General features: G+C 36.7%; 2 protein-coding genes across 4 annotated transcripts in view; one reads left to right on the forward strand and one right to left on the reverse strand.

The window, feature by feature from the left end:
- Positions 1 to 719: 719 nt before the first annotated feature.
- Positions 720 to 3075, reverse strand: LOC134737647 (serine/arginine repetitive matrix protein 3-like). The gene has a single exon (XM_063647228.1). The coding sequence runs from the start codon at positions 3073 to 3075 to the stop codon at positions 2602 to 2604; it is 474 nt and encodes a 157-aa protein (XP_063503298.1). The 3' UTR covers positions 720 to 2601.
- LRRK2 (leucine rich repeat kinase 2) overlaps positions 2538 to 20240 on the forward strand; it is a 146075-nt gene continuing 128372 nt past the window's right edge. For all 3 annotated transcript variants that reach the window (XM_054443751.2, XM_063672628.1, XM_063672629.1), the window contains exons 1-6: positions 2538 to 3385; positions 3658 to 3743; positions 10502 to 10611; positions 13854 to 13942; positions 16174 to 16308; positions 18700 to 18834. In XM_054443751.2, coding sequence (XP_054299726.1) covers positions 3235 to 3385; positions 3658 to 3743; positions 10502 to 10611; positions 13854 to 13942; positions 16174 to 16308; positions 18700 to 18834 — 706 coding nt within the window. In that variant the 5' untranslated portion in view covers positions 2538 to 3234. The remainder of the gene's footprint in view (positions 3386 to 3657; positions 3744 to 10501; positions 10612 to 13853; positions 13943 to 16173; positions 16309 to 18699; positions 18835 to 20240) is intronic.

Consider the following 20240-nt stretch of genomic DNA (forward strand, 5'->3'; position numbering starts at 1 on the left):
CCTAGGGGTACTTTTTCCTTCTTGGGAAATTGATAGAGAAAGGCTACTACATACTCTGAATGGATGTCAATTGGACATCCAAAAGGACAAGATGGCAATTCTCCCATCTTGTCCTTCTTCAAAAGTGTCTAGTCTATACTAGGCCTTTTGATCTTGCTGAAATCTATGTAAATCTTGTTGAGAATTTCACTAATCTTGCATTGTTTTTTGTTACTTTGTAGAGAATTGACATATTTTTGAATTTAATTTTCCCATTAATTAATGTGATATTAATATTTATTCATGCCTTTTTAACATAGTTCAATAATTGATTCATAAAGGTTTTGTAAATATTTGTTAATTTATTTTCAAGGTTTCTCTTTCATTGTCATCATACACACACACACAATTGCACTTCATACTTGTGCGTCACTCATGTTTAGGAACACAATTATTTTATAATGATGACATTAAAAAATACTTATTGGTCATTCAAAGTGAATTTCCTTTTGAAAACCTTAGTTTATTATTTTTTTTCCTGGTCTATCTGTGGCGTAATACCCTCCTCCCAGTGATTTGTAAGAACTTTTGAAAGTTGAAGGCAAATTGTGTTTCATCATATGTATTTCAAATTTTTTCTTCCAGTTTGCCATTTGACTTCCAGTTTCATTATTGGGTATTTTTTCTTTGACTGCAGAAAATTTAAATTTGATGGAGTCACATGTACCACCCTTATGTGATTTCTTTTTTGTTTTTATGTTTCCTTACTCAAGATTATATAACTATTAAGTTATATTTTATTTTTGAAGTTATTTTTATTTAACTTTTTAATCTATTTGATGTTTGCTGTAATTAGTAATGTCAGTTTTATTTTTTTTCTTTTCAGGAAGTTAGCCAAATGTTCTAGCACCATTTTATTCTCCACTGAACACTGCTTCCATCATAAATTCGTGCCTTAATCTTCATTTTCAGTCTTGTTAACTACCTGAAGAGTTGATAAATCTTGGAATTTCAGTCAATCAATTAAACATTTTTGAAAGCTTAAGAGAATACTTTACCTTAACACTGCAGTAGTGTATGGTAGAATGCGCCCAACAAATAATTCATATTTTCACACTGCCTACTCACAGTCTGGCCAATATAGAGTAGATAATAAATAGGCAATAGATGGATGAATGAATTGTGGAAATTAGGAGACATCTTTTAATTTAGATTTATTTTTCTTTGGAAGGGAGGTAGGTTTTAATTTCTTGCAAGGTTGTAATTCAGTAGAACAGGAAAGGAGAAAGTAATGCAGAGGAACAGAAGGAATGCGTGAGATGGAGAATGCCTAGAAATGCTTGAGACATTGATTAAGTCATCAGAAATGGAAACAAGTTTAGAAACAACTTAGAAAATAATACACTGTAGGTCTGATAAATATTGTAAGATTGGGAGTTTTTTGTTAAATTATGGAAAATTTTATATAGACAGAATAGTAGAACAGACCACATGAACCCATCTCTTATTATCTTCAACAATTATCAGTTCAAAAGTTGTTATCGTTATCTCTACCTCCACACATTTCATCTTTTCCTCCACCACTGGATGACTTCGAAACAAATCCTAACCATTTCAACTATAAATATTTCAGCATGTCTGTAAAAGTTGAAGACTCTATAACAACAAGACATAGACCCAATATCCAGGTTGAGTAGGAATTTGCTATCTCACTAATCTAATGAATTAACAAAGTCTAGAGCATTCTTATTAAAGTTGTAGAGCATGAAGAACCTTCTACCTGGAGTTAGAAGATTTGCTGGGTTGAAGTCCTGGCTCTCAACTTCCCACCTGTGTGACTCCAGCAAAGCTCTTCACTTTTCAACTCCAAATCTCAATTTCCTCATTAGTGAAAGAAGGATACATAGTAGTAGTTGTATCCATTTCAGAATTGTCATCAGGATTGAAGTAACAGATGTGAAAACAAAACTAAAATTGTGAAGTAGTAACTTCCAGTCAAATCCTCTTCTTTGTAAATGGCCTTGAGGACAGACACATCACCTGAAGGATAGATCATCTTTGCCTAGCCTTGTCTACAATGTTCTTGCTAGGTTTCTTTTCCTAAAAACACATTACTTAGGTACTTAACAGAACGAACAAACAAACAATCAAAAAACAAAACCAAAAAACTTTGGGGTTATAGACACCCATACTCATAAGTATTTCCGAATACCAAGAGAAGAGTATTTAGGTTTGCTTCTCTCACCTTTTCACCTTTCATTTCATGTACCCTGTCCTTTGTCTCAGTTCTAATAGCTCTGAGAGCTGATTACTTTTTGGGTGTCCCAAGTATCAGAATCCTGCCTAGTGCAACTCAAATTTCCAAAAGTTAATTTAGTGGCCTTTTTGGTGACCAGAGCTTCAGATAACTCACAGGGAAACAATATTTATTTCCTCTCCCACTAACAGTCACAAAAAATCATAAAAATGACAGTAGCGGGGGCAGTTTTGATGGCTAACCTCTCTCTCCATCCTTTGGGGAAAATTGCTCATCTCCCTATAGGGGGAACTCTAAAGACAATGTATTTCTAAAAGGGGCCATTTGGGCGGTGTCCTCTTTTCCCAGCGCCCTGATTTCTATTCTTAGATCTGGAGATAGGCGGCTTTCATTTTTCCTGCTCCCGGTTCCCAGACCTTCTGTGGGGCCGCAGGATCCCCGGCTGGCGGGTCGCGGAGGGTGGCCGGCCGGGCTGCGCACTGCGCGCCTCCGCTGCGGGGCTCCGGGCCTGGGGACTTGGCGGAGTCCGCTGAGTCAGTTTCTTCGTGCGCGACTCCCGGCCGCGCCGCCGCTGGGGTGGAATCTGGTCCCAGGAGGCGGCGCCCGCCCGGGGTCCGGTCTAGGCGTGCGTGGGGGCCACGGTCACGGTCACCCAGGCCAGGCCCGGCTCCAGCAGCCCCACGGCCGCCGCCAGAGTTCTGCGCGGCCCGTCGCCTCGGCGGAGCCTCTGGCAGGCCCCTGAGCTCGTTTCTGGGGCCTGAGTGGGGGAGGAGGAAGCCGAGCAGGAGGGCTCCGGAGAGGGAGGGCAACGCGGGGCGGGGAGCCGCCGCCTTCCTCATAAACAGGCGGGCGTGGGCGCCGATGGGGCCCGCGGGGAGCGCTGGCTACGGGCGGTGAACTGAGCTCGCCCCCGGGGAGCTGTTGCCGGCGCCCCTGCCGGTTCCCTGAGCAGCGGACGTTCATGCTGGGAGGGCGGCGGGTTGGAAGCAGGTGCCACCATGGCTAGTGGCAGCTGTCAGGGGTGCGAGGAGGACGAGGAAACTCTGAAGAAGTTGATAGTCAGGCTGAACAATGTCCAGGAAGGAAAACAGATAGAAACGCTGGTCCAAATCCTGGAGGATCTGCTGGTGTTCACGTACTCCGAGCACGGTAATCACTTGAAAAGAAACTGTGCTTTTATTTTTGCAAACTTTCTCCCCCTCCTCACATTTGCAAACTTTGTCCTCCTCCCCTTGACGCTGCTCAAACCCGGACTCTTAAGGAGCCGCAAACTCCCATATCCTTTCCTTAGGGCGGAAAGCAGCTGAGAATTCCAGGAAGGTCTTCACCTTTTTGACTTTTCTCCCCTTTTCAGACTAAAAAGGAAAGGGGGTGCTGTGGATTGTGACTTTGCTTCTTTTCCCCACCCACTTGTTTTCCAGCCTCCAAGTTATTTCAAGGCAAAAATATCCATGTGCCTCTGTTGATCGTCTTGGACTCCTATATGAGAGTCGCGAGTGTGCAGCAGGTAAAGGCATTGTTTTCACTTCAACTCATTCCCCCTTCTGTTTGGAAGGAGACGTTTTACTGGCAGTGTTAATACAGGCGAGAGTTCTTGGTTATTCCCGAAATTTGGCTTGAGGAACCTCTGACTGTGATTTTAAGATGGGAACATTGTTAAATCATTAGACAATGTAAACGGGATGAAGAGCCCCAGTACGTGTTCCCTGAGTGTCTTTAAGAAGTAACTTTATAAAACCAACAGTATGGATGGTGGTAGAAGGAGGATAAAAATGGGTTCGGGTTTAGTCTCGTTATTGGCAAAATGAATTCATTAGTGTTTAGACCTGACTATTCCAAGAATCTTCCCAATATAGAGCATGTCCTAGATGAGAAGATTATGAATAGTTTGGAAAAGGGGAATAATTAATAGTGATAAAATGCAACTTTGTCACTGGCAAACTCTTGTAGAGTTCAGCACTTTTTAAAATTCAAAGACAGATTTCTAGCCTTTAGTTGTAGTATACCTTGTAGTATCTTATGAGACCCTCATAATTTGCAACTGTTGTCATATAAAGTGCATGTAAAAGTGAAACTTTTACAATCTGTACCATAGGAAACCCAGAAATTTGCTATATACCTTGGATATATATATTTTTTGAGAATGATTTACAGTCAAAACAAAATTATAGGCCAAGGTGATAACTTCCTTCGGAGCACTTAGAGATTTGGGGAACTGAAATCAGTTTTGTCATCTGCATGTTAACTCATGCAGAGAAAGAGAATTGGACTTTGAACTCCTTGGAGGTGCAGTCAGAGAGCCAATGTTTCTTAATGGTTGAGAGGCTTGACAGACATAAGGCATCTCAATCTTTACATTGGTGTGGGTCTATCTTTATCTTGATGTTTATCTCTGTATCTAGCTGTATCCAGTCTGGCTGAACCGTCTAGCTTCTTTGATATGAGGATATTTACATCTGGAAGAAATATTTTAATTTGTTTTCAACTGTGAAATATTTTCTATCTGACTATTATAGATTTTCTTGCTGCTATCAAACCAAACCAAGAAAAGATGGAGGCATAATAAAGATGCTGTTCTTTTAAGACTCAAAGTCGGAATTTTGCCTGTGGAATATGAGTCACTTTTTGGGCACTGGCCTATTGTGCTTCCTGCTCTGCACCACGTCATCCCTTCTTACTTGTCTTTGCTTTGGTGTTCAGAAGTGCCTGATTCTGGCCACCTTCATTCCCTAGACTCTGTACTTGATAGAGTCACTCCTACTTGATACTGCTCAGGACAGTCAGATCTTGGGTAGGCGTTTTGGTCTGCAGGGTCTGGATAAGGCAGTGCTAGACTTGAGAACCCAAGGGAGCCTGGAACATACTATCTAATTCTTAATTTTAGAAATTGCTCAAGCCTGAGCATACTTGTCTGGAGTAGTTATGAGTATCACTTAGTATTTCTTCCCAGAGAGTACCAGAGGCAAAGTATGCTGGAAAATAAGCAACAGTCTTTTTAAAAGTAATTAATTACTTTTTTGGATATATCATAGTTGTATATATTTTTGGGATACATATGCTATTTGATACATGTATACAGTGTGTAATGTTCAAATCAGGGTAACTGGAATATCCGTCACCTCGAACATTTTTCTTTGTGTTGGCAACGTTACAATTCCTTTCTTCTATCTATTTTAAACTATGCAATAAATTATTAACCATAATTTCCCTGCTATACTATTAAATATTAACTTAATTGCTTGTATCTAATTATATTTTTGTACCCATTAACCACCTTCTCTTTATCCCTCCCCATCCTTTCATTCCCAGTATCTGGTAACCACCATTCTACTCTCTCCCTCCATGAGATCCACCTTTTCCGCTCCTACATATGAGTGAGATTATGCAATATTTTATTTCTGTACCTGGCTTATTTAATTTAACCTAATGACCTCCAGTCCCACCCATGCTGTTGCAAATGACAGGATTTCATTTTTTATGACTGAATAATATTCCATTGTGTATGTACACCACATTTTCTTTTATTTTTAGTTAAGTAATTAATTTAGAGACAGGGTCTCACTCTGTTGCCCCGGCTGGAGAGCAGTGGTGTGATCAAAGCTCACTGCAGGCCTGAAATCCTGGGCTGAAGTAGTCCTCCTGCCTCAGCCTCCCAGGTAGCTAGGACTATAAGCATGTGCCACCATGCTCAGCTAATTTTTTTTTCTTTTTTTACTTTTTGTAGAGATAGAGTCTTGCTGTGTTGCCCAGGTTAGTTTCAAACTCCTGACCTCAAGCAATCCTCCTGCCTTGGCCTCCATATTTTCTTTATTAATCTGTTGATAGACATATAAGGTGATTCTGTATTTTAACTATTGTGAACAGGGCTGCAATAAACATGGGAGTTCAGATATATCTTTGATATACTGATGTTCTGTTTTTTGAATATATACCCAGCATTGAGATTGCTGGATCATATGAAAATTCTCTTTTTAGTTTTTTAAAGTACCTCCATATTGTTTCTCATAATGACTGTGCTACTTTATATTCCCATCAACAGTGTACCACCATTCCCCTTTTTCTACATCCTCACCAGCATTTGTTATTTTTTGTCTTTTTGATAATAGCCATTCTGCCTGTGGTGAGATAATATCTCATTGTGGTTTTGATTTGCCTCTCCCTAATGATTAGTGAAGTTTAGGATTTTTTTTCATATACCTGTTAGCCATTTGTCTGTCTTCTTTTGAGAAATGTCTATTTGGATCTTTTGTCCATTTAAAAATAAGTATTCTGGTTGTTAATCTTTTGTTGAATGGATATTTTGCAAATATTTTATCCCTTTCTTTATGTTGTCTCTTCACTTTGTTAATTATTTTCTTTGTTGTGCAGAAGCTTTTTAGCTTGATATGATCCCATTTGTCTATTTTTGTTGTTGTTGCCTGTGCTTTTGAGGTCCTACCCCAAAAATCATTGCACAGACCAATGTTCTGTAGCATTTCTCCAGTGTTTTCTTCTAGTAGTTGCATAGTTTCAGGTCTGAGATGTAAGTCTTTAATCCATTTTGAAATGATTTGTGTATATGGTGAAAGCTGTGGATTTAGTTTCCTTCTTTTGCACAGCCAATATTTGATTCTCACTGAAATCTCACTGCCCTCTTGGAAATCTTACCAGATGTTTTACTCTCATAGCGAAGTGAGAGTAAGCTGCTCACTGAGGATCAAAGAGCTTGTGACAGACCTAAGACTCAAGTCTTCTCACATCTTCAAAATCTCTTTCCATCATACAATCTACTAGCTGCTGAATTCGCAAGCTTTTTGTGCAAGCTAGTAAAAAGCAAAATGGTTTGATACCAATACTGTGGCCATGCTAGGTACAATGACATCAATTTAAATTATCATTGGTCTTACCAAGGGGATGTAGAAAGGAGTCTCCTACTGACGTTTTAATACTCACTTAAAAGTAGTATTTTTCCTTCAGATTTCTTTATATTATTAGTATAATTACTGTAAGTATCCTTTACTGCTTTATATGTTGAATTAGCTGGAAGTGCCAAAAGAAAAACTCTTAATGATGAATTTAAGGTATTAAGGTAAATTTCTCCTTCATTTAATTTAATAGTAATTCTTAATTACTATTTAAAATAAAGATTAAGGTTTGTTTTTAGATGCCATTTAACATGATATTCCAGACTGTCAGTTTTATTTTCAGAGTTTGTTTCATAGTTTATTAATGTTTCTTCATAAATGACAGTCTTTAGAAAATTGACAGTTAGGCTAGGTGCTTTATATTTTTCTTTTCTTGCCCATCATTTCACTGTGCTCCTAAATTTATACATCTCTTTATTCTCAAGGTTTCAACCTTTGAAGAAGGGGAGCAAAATAAATGAAAGTGGCTAAAATTTTTTCTTTAACCCCTAGACTCTTTCCTGTTGTGCATTAATTACATGCTTGAGTTTTTAGAATAATTATAATAAAGTAAAACTACCAATTTAATTGTATTGTAACTGTGCAAGATGGGAACCTTCTCTCTTAGAAAGATAAGCTTTTAATTGAATAGATTAATGGATCAATTGTTACCTCTGCTTTGCTGCCAGAGATTCTATTTAATCACAGAAGTTGCATGTAGTGCTGGAGAGCTCAGTTGCCTGAATCTTTTTGCAAAGCACTTACTGATACTGTTGCTTCACCAACCAAAACAAATAGGTTTTTTCCTTCAGTCAGCTTTATAGGTATAGAGATGAGTTTGGCATCCTATGTGACTTTTTTTTTTTTTCCACCAGAAGCTGTTCAGAATGTTATTTTCTTAAATAGTTTGGAAAAAAATCTTGATGTATTTTATGAAAGCACAAAAATAGTCAGTTTCTATGACAGCTGGATGGTCAACGTCTGTTCAGCTTACGTGGAGGAGGATGTCCTACTTAAGTAGTATAGGTAGAAATAGCTGTCAGAAATTGCTGCCTTTGAAAGCAATTTGAAATTATGTAAAAGGAAGTAATGACGAAATAAAGCAATTTATGTTTACTCTGGAAAAGATCCAAAAGTAATATTGTAAAGAGATCTTGAGTAATCATTTTTATCTTCCTAAAATAGCCGTTGTTTACTCCTGTAAACGAGTGAGAAACTTGTGCCATTATTCCTTATTGGATGCATATAGATTTCTCACCTTGTCATTCAACTCCTTGCAATATTCAACTTTACTTATGCATCCAGGCTTATCCCAAAATAGCCTCTTCCCTGTAGCAGCTTCCTTATCATGTAGAAGCCTACTCTCCTCACCGCTCATCAGTTCTTATACAATCTGGCTCAAGCTCTACCTCTTCATATTATATTCTTCTCTGAGTAATTTCAACTCATACTGAGTCTTACTTTCAGTATTTCTATTATATTGGTATTTACTACAAATCACACTTAGTACTTTTCCATTAGTCTCTAGAGGGTACATATATATGCACTTTCTCTCTTTTTTTTTTTTTTGACCATGTCAAGTATAGTTCTATAGTATAATAGAAAGAATTGGAGATCCTTTACATTTAGAGAGGAGTCTACAGTAAGAAGAATAGGTTAATTTTCATCTCCGGTTTGAAATCAAGACTTTCAATATTTTTTTCAGAGGTAAAGAGCAACTTAGTCAAGTTGGCATCTTGTAAACAGACTGAGTGAAGATATACTTAAAATGCATCTATAATTTCATATTTCATTTTGAAATGTGAAAGAGCCTACTGGGGTGTCTGTGATCTCTAGACCTTATCAATTCATTCTAGAGAAATCTAGAGGGAGCCATTAAGGTGTTCTACCTGCTGTCTGTATTATAGAGCTCTTTCTCTTTTTCTCCTACCAGATGTAGATTCAATTGCTAAAAATGCCACGTTTCTTGCCTCTATTATTACTTGGGGAGCAGCCATTCTGATAACTTACATTTTGCTACTAAAATCTCCAACTTCCCCTAATCCTTCATTATAAGCCACTTCATTTTTTCCTATAATTAAAATTTTAAATATGTGGAGGAAATTCTGTCAGGTAGATATGACTTAAAACCTACTAAGGGCCAGGTGCAGCACTTTGAGAGGCCAAGTCAGGAGGACTGCTTGAGCCCAGGAGCTTGAGACCAGCCTGGGCAACAGAGTGAGACCCCTGTCTTCACACACACACACAAAAATTAGCTGTATGTGGTGGCACATACCTGTAGTCCCAGCTACTTGGGAGGCTGAAGTGGGTGGATCACCTAAGGCCAGGAGTTCTAGGCTGCAGTGATCTATGATTGCACCATTGCACTCCAGCCTGGGTGACAGAGTGAGACCCTATCTCAAAAACAAAAACAAAACCAAAAAAAAAAAACCAAGAAAAAAAAGTACTAAGGATCCGGTATAGCCATTCTTGCACTTAATAATCTTGGTACAACCTCTAAAACTATTTTTTATAGTTTATTTTATTTTGCCTTATTTAGACAATTGGCATGTCTATGTTCTTCATAATTTAGAAATTATATATATTTATATATATAAATTATTATATATAATATATTATATATAAATTAAATGATATATTATATATAACATATTATATAATGTGTAATACATATAATATATTATATATAATAATATAATAAAAAATATATAATTATATATATTATATTAATATATATATTATATATAATATACATAATAATATAATATATAACATTATATATAAATTATATATTATTTATATATAATATAAATGTAAATATAAATTATATATTATTATTATATATTATTATATATAATATATATAATTTAATATATATAATGTATAAAATACATATTATATATTTTTTATATATATATATATATATATTTGAAAGGGAGTCTTGCTCTGTCATCCAGGCTAGAGTGCAGTGGTGCAATCTTGGCTCACTGCAACCTCTGCCTCCCAGGTTCAAGCGATTCTCTTTCCTCAGCCTCCCAAGTAGCTGAGATTACAGGTGTCTGCCACCATGCCTGGCTAATTTTTGTATTTTTAGTAGAGACGGGGTTTCACCATCTTGGCCACGTTGGTCTTGAACTCCCGGCCGAAATGTTTTATTTTTTGTATGTCTTTCTGGTGTGATTTTTGGAGAAAGGTGTATCCTAAGAATATGGCTTGCTTTTGTTTCTCAGTAAGCATTTTAGGGTATCATTTTGTTGTATAACTATTATTTACAAGTGAGATAAGCATCTATTCCACTAAGATTGAAGATATTCACGTTTGACTGAGTATGTTCCATTAACATTCTTTAAAACATGTGAATATATGTCTTTCTTGTTTTCAGGTGGGTTGGTCACTTCTGTGCAAATTAATAGAAATCTGTCCAGGTACAATGCAAAGCTTAATGGGACCCCAGGATGTTGGAAATGATTGGGAAGTCCTTGGTGTTCACCAGTAAGTATGATATGTAAAATAAACTGCCTTGAGTATTTATCTATACACATGACAACCTTCCCTTGATACATTGTATTTGCAATCCAAGGCTACTCTTGTGGAATTCTTTAAAATACAGATATTTTTCCTTGAGTCAATGATTTACATTTATAGAGAGCTTTAAATTTAGAAGTTTGATTTAGAAAGCAAACATTTAAGGTAACATGTCAGAAGTTATTATTTTGATAATATAATCATATAATTATAAAACTGGTTAAGTTGTAGATTTTTGATGAGTATTTTTGAATTCAAACCATGAAGAGATTTTGCCTTTTAATAATAGAACTGTTACAAACCACTAGTTCTTAAAAAAATGGGAACTGAGAAAAGTTAGTTCTGTAAGTAGTAATTTGAAAGTTGATGTTCTACTGTCTTTAAATAGTACATTTATATATATTCCTATATATACAGTAAGTTTAAACTATGGCTTTCAAAAAGAGTAAGAAAGAGGAAATTACCTTTCAGCACATCTGCAGCCAAATCTTGATAGCAATTTTACCAGCTATGTTTTTGCAGTTTGCGGCATAATGGCTTCTTAGATGAGACTACTTCCTTAGCCATCATTAATTAAGAAAATATTTTCTCAAGAAGAGTGCGTTTCCAGGAAAATACATTTTGGATAGCTTTGTTTTTTGACAGTTAAAAAATATCTTCTAAGCTACACAGGAGGCTGAGACAGGAGAATCACTTGAACCTGGGAGGTGGAGGTTGCAGTGAGCGGAAGTTGCAGTGAGCCGAGATTGCACCACTGCACTCCAGCCTGGGTGACAGAGTGAGACTCTGTCTCAAAAACGAACAAACAAATAAAACTTTTGTCATTAACTTTAAATCTTTTTTATACCTAATGTGACTTTTCTTTATCACAGAAAAGGAAATTGTGAGTATTTTTTGGCTTCCAATGGTATGTGGTTTATGAAAATTTAATTTATGAAAAATTTTTAGGTGTTTGTATTGCTGATCAGTATCAAGTAGTGCTATAAATTTAGACAAATTAGAGCTATGTGTTTGTCCATAAGTGAACATATCTGTGCTTATACATTTTCCCCTCTTTGACAAATGTGTTGCTCTTCTTGTTTTCAGTACATAAAGGGTGTGTTTTGGAAAGAGCATATTTACAATTAATTGGAGTTCTCGTCTTCAATCTAATCTCTGTAATTCTATGTGTCAGTTCTAAAGCATACAGCACTTGATGAGGAATTACTCAAAATATACCAGTAATTAGGAATTGTAACTTTAAGTGTCCCTTGGTTTGGTTGAGAATTTCCAGGAAGTCCAAAGATGAGCCAGTCTATAACCTCAGGGAGTGTTTGGGAAACTCATCTAGTCATATTCCTGTACAAACCAGCTGTTCAAATTAAATTACATAAATGTTTATATAGGAAATTTCATTCACTCACTCACTTACTCATTCACTCACTTTGTTCATCCAGTCATTCATCTTCCATTCACTGAATGTTTTTGAAGCCCGTCCTCTAGGCCAGAAACCATGCAGTTGTGAAGAAGATAGACACACTGCTGTCTCCAGTGGAGTGTATTAGATCACTCCCAGCAAAAATTGATTGTAAAACAGATTTCTCTTTTTTCAAGGCCTTTTCCCTCCAAAGACTTACCAGTACTGAAGAAAAATTTCTTCCGTGGTGATAAAGTCAGGAATTGTGGGAATGGTACAGGGAGAGGTAGGGGCAGGGTGATTAGGAGGAAGGCTGGCAGAGAATCGAAGACTGGCTTCATTCAGGTCCTCCAATTGCCAAATGGAGATTATGCAACGTTTCTTGAATACATACAAAGCTCTAGATGTGGCCAGCTGAGTCTTCTCCCAACAATGTAAAGCCAGACAATGCTTTGCAGGAATAGACTAGAGATTATATTTTGGGATTAATAACATAGGGATTAAAATCTTATCTTGAACTAACTAAACATTTGAACCACCTAAACATTATTGATATGCTAAGGTCACTTTTTTTTTTTCTTTAGACAGAGTCTTGCTCTGTCGCCAGGCTAGAGTGCAGTGGCGTGATCTCGGCTCACTGTAACCTCGGCGTCCCGGGTTCAGGTGATTCTCCTGCCTCAGCCTCTCAAGAGGCTGGGACTGCAGGAGTACGCCACCACGCCCAGCTAATTTTTGTATTTTTAGTAGAGACAGGGTTTCATCATGTTGGCCAGGATGGTCTTGATCTATTGACCTCATGATCCGCCCGCCTTGGCGTCCCAAAGTGCTGAGATTACAGGTGTGAGCCACCGCTACTGGCCCACCACTTTTTAATATATCATTAATTTCTCTTTTAAAAACAGTAGCAATCAATAATTTAAATATTCAAATGAATTCTTAATTTATATACACAAACTAACATCTTTATTATATCTCTCTATATTTTAATATATCAACGTGTCTAAGATAATTTATAAATTTACATCATATATAAAAATGGGTTTGCTCTCGATGTATATAAGGCTTCATAATATTTTGAATATGGAGTTGGGAGAAAATAGTGAATCTGAATATTTGAATTTGAATATTTCTTGGAAAATAAGTAGTGCTTTGAACTTTTTAAATGAGACACATAATAGTTCCCTGTTGATTTTTTTTTGTTTTTTTAACTTTATTAAAGTATAGTTGACAATTAAAAATTGTTTATATTTAAGGTATACAATTGATGATTTGATATATGTGTACATTGTGAAATATTCACCACAATCAAGCTAATTAACATTCCCTGCTAGTTTTTATAAGCCTGGTTCAGGTTTGTAGAAAGAAACAAACACACATGGCCAGGCACAGTGGCTCACACCTATAATCCCAGACTTTGGGAGGCCGAGGCAGGAGGATCACTTGATCCCAGAAGTTTAGACCAGCCTAGGCAACATAGCAAACCCTGTCTCTCCAAAAAAGAATGAAAACATTAGCCGGGTGTGGTGGCATGTACCTGTATCCCTAGCAACTCAGGAGGCTGAGGCAGGAGGATTGCTCACTTGAGCCCAGGAGTTTGAGGTTTCAGTGAGCTATGATTGCACCATTGCATTCCAGCCTGGGTGACACAGCAAGACCCTGTCTCTAAAAGCAGGCAACAAAAACACATGAGCTTCACTATAGGGAATTAAATACAATGAGAGTAATAAAAAATAGGTGAGCAAAAAAAATGCAAATAAGCAAACTTCTGAGTATGATATTTCATTCTTATCTTGATTTCTGTTTTTAACTCCAGATTGATTCTTAAAATGCTAACAGTTCATAATGCCAGTGTAAACTTGTCAGTGATTGGACTGAAGACCTTAGATCTCCTCCTAACTTCAGGTAATATGTGTATATGTTTTTCGTGTTGATTCAAATTAAAAAAAAATTGATACCATTAATTAAATGTGTGTTTTTCTTTTTTAAAGATCAGGATTAGGGTAGCTTGATTTAAATGTCCTAAAATTGCATCTGTTTTTAGACCTAGTGATAGGACAGCCATAATGTAATCTAAATATCAGTTATTTCCAAAATTCTTTCTGTTTCCATCTCTTCTCCTTATCTCTTTTCTCTATACTTTGCCTCTCAAAAATCTCATTCAATACCTTGGTTTTAAACATTACCTTATATATTATCCCCAAATCTCTGTTTGTAGTCCGATGTTTGCTCCCAAAATCTGGACCCACATCTCATATTCCCCCTAGGTTAGTGGTCATTCATGCCCTTGCCATTATTACTTCTTTCTCCATATATATCTTTAATAAATTTTCTATAATATATGTTCTGGAGTATGCCATAATGGTTACATTTTGAAAATACATAGGATTACTTCTTGAGTATTTGCTAGATGCCAGGCTTCACAAGTAAAATGCTTCACATGCTTTTAAACACCTAAACCTGAAAACACCCCTTGAGATAGGGATTTTTATCTCAGTTTTCTAAGTGAGAAACACTGAAGTGCAGAGACGTTGCTTTGGCCACTAAGAGGTAGAAACAGGGTCTGATTCTCCATGTCAGGTTCCTTCCCTGAGAAAACTTTGGCCTGGAAGATAACAGACCTGAAGACAAAAAATCTTGAAATGATGCAACAGTTGTGGGCATTGCTATGCTGGACACTGGCTATTATATAAGGTTCTAAGAAGAAAGGCTGCTCACAGGGAGCCAATCTTGAAGGGCTGGGAGGAGTTTCCTTCCATGTAGGGGAGGGCTTTTTAGGTTGAGAGAAGTATGGGTGCAGAGGCCTTGGAGGATAGCATGAGAGAGGCTGGACATGTGATCGGGAAGGTTTGAATTGTCCTCATCAGTCCTGCTAAGAGATGTAAAGACCATGCTGGAGAAAGAGGAAGATGAGAATATGAGGGAAAAACAAGAAGGTACTCAACATTTCACTACAGCTTTTTATGACCATGTTGTATGGCATGCACTAACAGTCTTAACCATGATTTAATTTAACCTCACCCTTGGGAGGTATTTTTTTTGTTTGTTTGACGGAGATTCATTCTCCATTTGGCGATGGACAGGAAGATGAGGGTTTATTAATATGAAAAATCTCCCAACACTGGAATATATTAAAGTTAGCCTCATACAGACTACTACTCCTATTCCAGTATTGTTATTTTTATTGACAGAATAGATGCTGTTTGTGTTATGTTTTGGATTATGATAGGAGATGTTTGGTATAGTAAAAGGCAAGAGTATGACATGCAGTTAGTCCAAGTACAAAGAGATACCAAAAAAAAATGTTTAGTGAGGAGCAGAGTTTAGCATATTTGGAGTGAAGACAATGTGCAGAAGGAAAGGGGCTGATGAGATACATGTACTATAATCAGTTGTGTGAAGGGTCTTGTTTTTCATGCTAAAGATCATGAGAAGATCTTAGTAGATTCCAGCAAGGGATTTGCAAGACCACATTTGTGTTTTAGAAATATAATGCAGGCAATAAACTAGTTGGGTAGAAATTGGGGCCTGTAGAGCAATTAAGCAACTGTTTTTGCATTCTAGATGAGAATGCAAAACACAATAGGAATGAAGGTGCCTTGTTCAAAAGGAGTTTTGTTCAAAAGGAATCTTCAAGATGTGTAGGAGATATACTTAAAGGACTTCGTAATGAATTGATTTGTTGCTTGGATAGAGAATGAGAAGAGAAAGGAGGGTGGAAGAAGGAAGATGACTCAGGAGTTTCTCTTGGGTAGCTATTGGATTATGGTATCATTGATGAAGACAGGGAACAGGAGTAGGCCAGGTTTGGGGTACCTGTGGAATATTCAGATGTTGTCTAAGAGGCATAAGAATGTATTTCAGACGTTTGGGGCAAGTTGTCTAGGCTAGAAGTACTGATTGAGACTCATGAAATTATAGTAAAGTGAACTGGGAGTTTATCTCATTTATAAAGATCTAGAGCTTGATAAGTCTAACATCTAGGGCAGTTAAGTGGTTTATCAATAAACAAACAAGAAAACCATGGGTCTACAAACCATTCACAGTCTTCATGTAAAAATTAATTTATGTAAAAATTAACACATTAAATGTTAAAGCAGCTGTTTACTCAGAGGATATTATTCTCTTTAAAATAGGTAAAATCACCTTGCTGATATTGGATGAAGAAAGTGATATTTTCATGTTAATTTTTGATGCCATGCACTCATTTCCAGCCAATGATGAAGTCCAGAAACTTGGATGCAAAGCTTTACATGTGCTGTTTGAGAGAGGTATTTTAAAATGTCAAATTCCTTAAAGTATATATAAGAAAAAAAGGCTTATACTGGGAAAAGTAGAACACAGTTATAATAAGAAGAAGGTTTCTAAAATCCTACTATTTATTAAGAAGTGGGAGTTGTCTGTCAAGGGTGAGGAATGGGGTTAATTCAGAAGTATTGCTTGTTTTGGTGGAGTGAATTTCATTCATGGGTTATAAATCATGCCACTGGAGTAGACTTTCTTCAATTGCTTAACAAGGCATAAGGTTTACTTTGAAAACTGGATGTGTGGGTGCTATGAAAGAAAAAATAAAACTGTGAAGCCAAGCATAGGTTACATCGGGATTATGATGTTGAGTCATCACCAGAAATCTTAGAAATTGCTAAACGCTCTGCATAAAGAGCCTGGAGGTTTACAAAGTGTCCTTCAGGAAAAAGACTAATATGCATTTCATAGCCTGGCCCTGAGATTGATAACTGAGATTATTATGTAATTTTAGAGTTGGTTGGAGTCCTTGTTTAGTCTTTCTATTGACCTTAGGAGGAAATGAGTCACAGCAGTGAAGTGAGCATCCTGCCTGAGGACACAGAGCTTGTGACAGTACAGTTCAATTAGCAATTATTTTGAGAGCCCCTTTTGTATCATTATGAGAGCCAACTGTGCTAGGGGTTTAGATAAGAATGATTTATGTGGGCCCTGTGTCAGTTATCAGTTTACCGGTCTAATTTCTTGCAGTTCCCAGAATGGGACAGATCACCTGATAACTGTTGAATTCCCTGTCTCCTCCCAGAAGGATTTTAAACAGCTTGTAGATAATTATAATACACAAGAGTAAACAAAATGGATGAGAAAATGGGTGAAGGGACAATCATATAAAGCTAGATTAAGTTTACTGTGTTCTTAAGGTCCTGCATATTTACAGATGGGTGGGCCAGAAATTTTTCTGTTTGCTTCCTATCTGACAAAGAAAAGAGGTAAATATCAGTGGTTACAAAGTTCCTTAAGATAAAAGTAAACCTATTATTCAGGAGAAGCAGTTGGTCTCATGGGAGATCTGAGAAACATCTTCCCGTGGGTTTTCCTGGATAAGACAATAAAGGACATACATTTTGCAAGGAATACAAAGTGTATTGCAGCGAGAATGACTCTGTCAAAAGTCAGAATAGCACGGGCCTGGTACCCAGCTCTTTGATAAACATACACCATGAAGTAGAAGATAGTTTACAGTGAGTACGGAATTCCTTCAGGCTGTCATGTATAAATGTTCTATCTTGCAACTAAGCTTTTGATGACGATTAGGATAAAGTTTGAGGTTCTATTGTCTTGCAGGGTCTGTAATCTTCTGTGTGGAAGTTTAGGGGCACATTCTTCTTCCTGGAAGGAGGGCTAACATCACTTTATCACCATCGTTGTTTAGTCCATCTAAGACACTGGAGGTAGACCATGGAATGTTAAAAAGAAGAATGTTACTCAATAGAAAAACCATCAGTGCTGAGAGGGTTATGACTATAAATGTAGAGTAGAAAAATTTCTGGTTTTTCCAGGAGTATCAAGTTCTCCAGGACTCAGGGGCGACTATAAAGTTAATTTTCAAAATTTGAAAGTGTGCTGTGGAAACTAGACCATAAAGTGAGAAAGTTCCATGATATTCTTTACTTGTTAGGAAAACTTAACTGATTTCACATTATATTATAGGGACACTCTGGCATAAAATTAAAAAAAATTAATGTTGATCACTTAGAGTGCTGTGTTTTCTAACATATTTTTGGTGCCATTCTCAAGCTAGATAAACTATAATTTTATACATGTATTTCAGGTTACTGCCCAATAACAATGACTCCAAATGGAACTTACTGGCTTGATCAAATGACTTTAATTGTGAAAATTAATGATTTATATTTTTGCTGTCTGATGGAAAACCACGAAGACAGAGTATTTTAAAGTCTGATTACTTGCCATTTGCTCAAGTTGACAACTCTTGAACTGAAACATTTAGCCGAGCTGCCCTTCAGCAGCCTACCATTAATGCCTCCCTTTTAAATACTGCAATATGTCCAGTTCCAGTTGGCCATCTTTATTAGTCACTGTCAGTTTTCTCTAGAATTTCCCAAATGAAATTGTAAATAATTTTGTTTTTCTGAGAACTGCTTGCTGACTAGCACTTTTACATTTCAAAACATGGAGTACCTAACATAGGCCAAAACAAAATTATTTTAATCTCCGTAGCTTGTTTTCTCATTATAACATTCTTAGGAAGGGCTGCTTCACAGAAATATATTTTTTATTTAAGGAGATTACACTTGATGTATCTCACACAACTATCATGAATATTGTAATTTTTGAATAATTAAACTTTTATATCCTCTTTAAGCTTATTCAGTATTTTGTCTTTCATTTTTCAGTCTCAGAGGAGCAACTGACTGAATTTGTTGAGAACAAAGATTATATGATATTGTTAAGTGCGTTAACAAATTTTAAAGATGAAGAGGAAATTGTGCTTCATGTGCTGCATTGTTTACATTCCCTAGCGATTCCTTGTAAGTAGCATATAAATGTTATTTATTTTTTGTATCTGAAAAATTACAATATATCTCATTCTAAGTATATTTTAACAATATTTTTATTATTTAGAAACTTGTGGATGCTCAACCCATTCATTCATTTATTCATTTAATTAATTTACATTCACTGACATTATACTGAAGTTGGCTGTGGGCTTGGTGCCGGAGAAACAATCGTGGAAAATACAAATGTGTTCCTTACCCTTTCAGAGTGTAGTACAATGGGGGACACAGATAAGTACAGAGGTGATTACAGTGGCGGAAGTGATGGCAGATGGCAGAAGTACCTAGAGTTAGGAGAACAAATAGGAAGTGAGGCAATGTCTCTTAGCAAAGATTTAATAAGTAGAGCTTCCTGTGCACGAAAGAGTGAGCTGAAGTGAGAATGCAGGCAAAGTGGCCCAGGCAGTGGGCATGGTTAATGTAAAGATGCTGGAGCAAGAGAGAGCAGACTGCTTTCAAGAAGACAAAAGTAGCTCAGTAAAGGTGTGGGGTGATGAGTGTGCATGCATGCATGTGTGTGTGCCACTGTGCATGCACATCCCCAAATATCCTATCCGTTTGTGTTTCTTTGACAGAGGCAAGGGAGAGCTTGATAAGAGGCCGTGAATGAGGCCAGAGACATGGAGTGGAGAGCATGAAGGGCCTAAAAAGCCACATGAAAGGAGTTTGAATTTTACTGTGACTCTTGATTAGCATTTTAATGATGCTTTGAAATTTAGCCACATTTTTCACCAAAAATATTAATCAGAAGAAATTAATTTGATGTGTATGCTACCAATGATTGCTATTAGGCTAAAATAATCGGTCATATTCTGTTTTGTTTTGTATTAATGTTTCATATTCTGTTTTGTTTTGTAAGTGCCCATTAACACTTTGTATTTCATGTATTACTTGTGTGGGTTTGTACAAGATATACCTATGCATTTATCTAGTGATATTTTCATCCTCACACATGTGAAGTTTTGAGGATTAGAGTTAAACAATGTAGAGTAGTACCTCGTATGTAATAAGTGTTCTAAAGTCACTGACAGGATTATTAGACAATATGTATTTTATATGTGTGTTGTATACTATATGTAATTGCATTTATGGCTTCAGATATGGAAATCACTGTGTCAGTCTGAAGGTGTGAGCCTTCAGTCTAGGCAGAGTAAAAACCCAATGCCCTTGTGAAAAAATGCCTTTTTTTGGTGATGTTTATAAAATCACAACATTTTCTTATCCACAGGAAATTAAACACTGGAAAGTGGGTGGGGCTGAACAATAATAGAGAAAGGCCATGCTTTCACATTTCTCTGAGTCATCACTGCCAACAAACTGAATATATTTTTCATTATACTTTTCCTTGGCTATATTTATTCATTTATTTATTTATTTTG

Source organism: Pongo pygmaeus, chromosome 10 (assembly GCF_028885625.2).
Source record: "Pongo pygmaeus isolate AG05252 chromosome 10, NHGRI_mPonPyg2-v2.0_pri, whole genome shotgun sequence".
Lineage (NCBI taxonomy): Eukaryota > Metazoa > Chordata > Mammalia > Primates > Hominidae > Pongo > Pongo pygmaeus.

Excerpts from the sequence above, each read along its gene's own strand:
- LOC134737647 (XM_063647228.1), bottom strand. The coding sequence starts at position 3,075 with ATGAGGAAGGCGGCGGCTCCCCGCCCCGCGTTGCCCTCCCTCTCCGGA.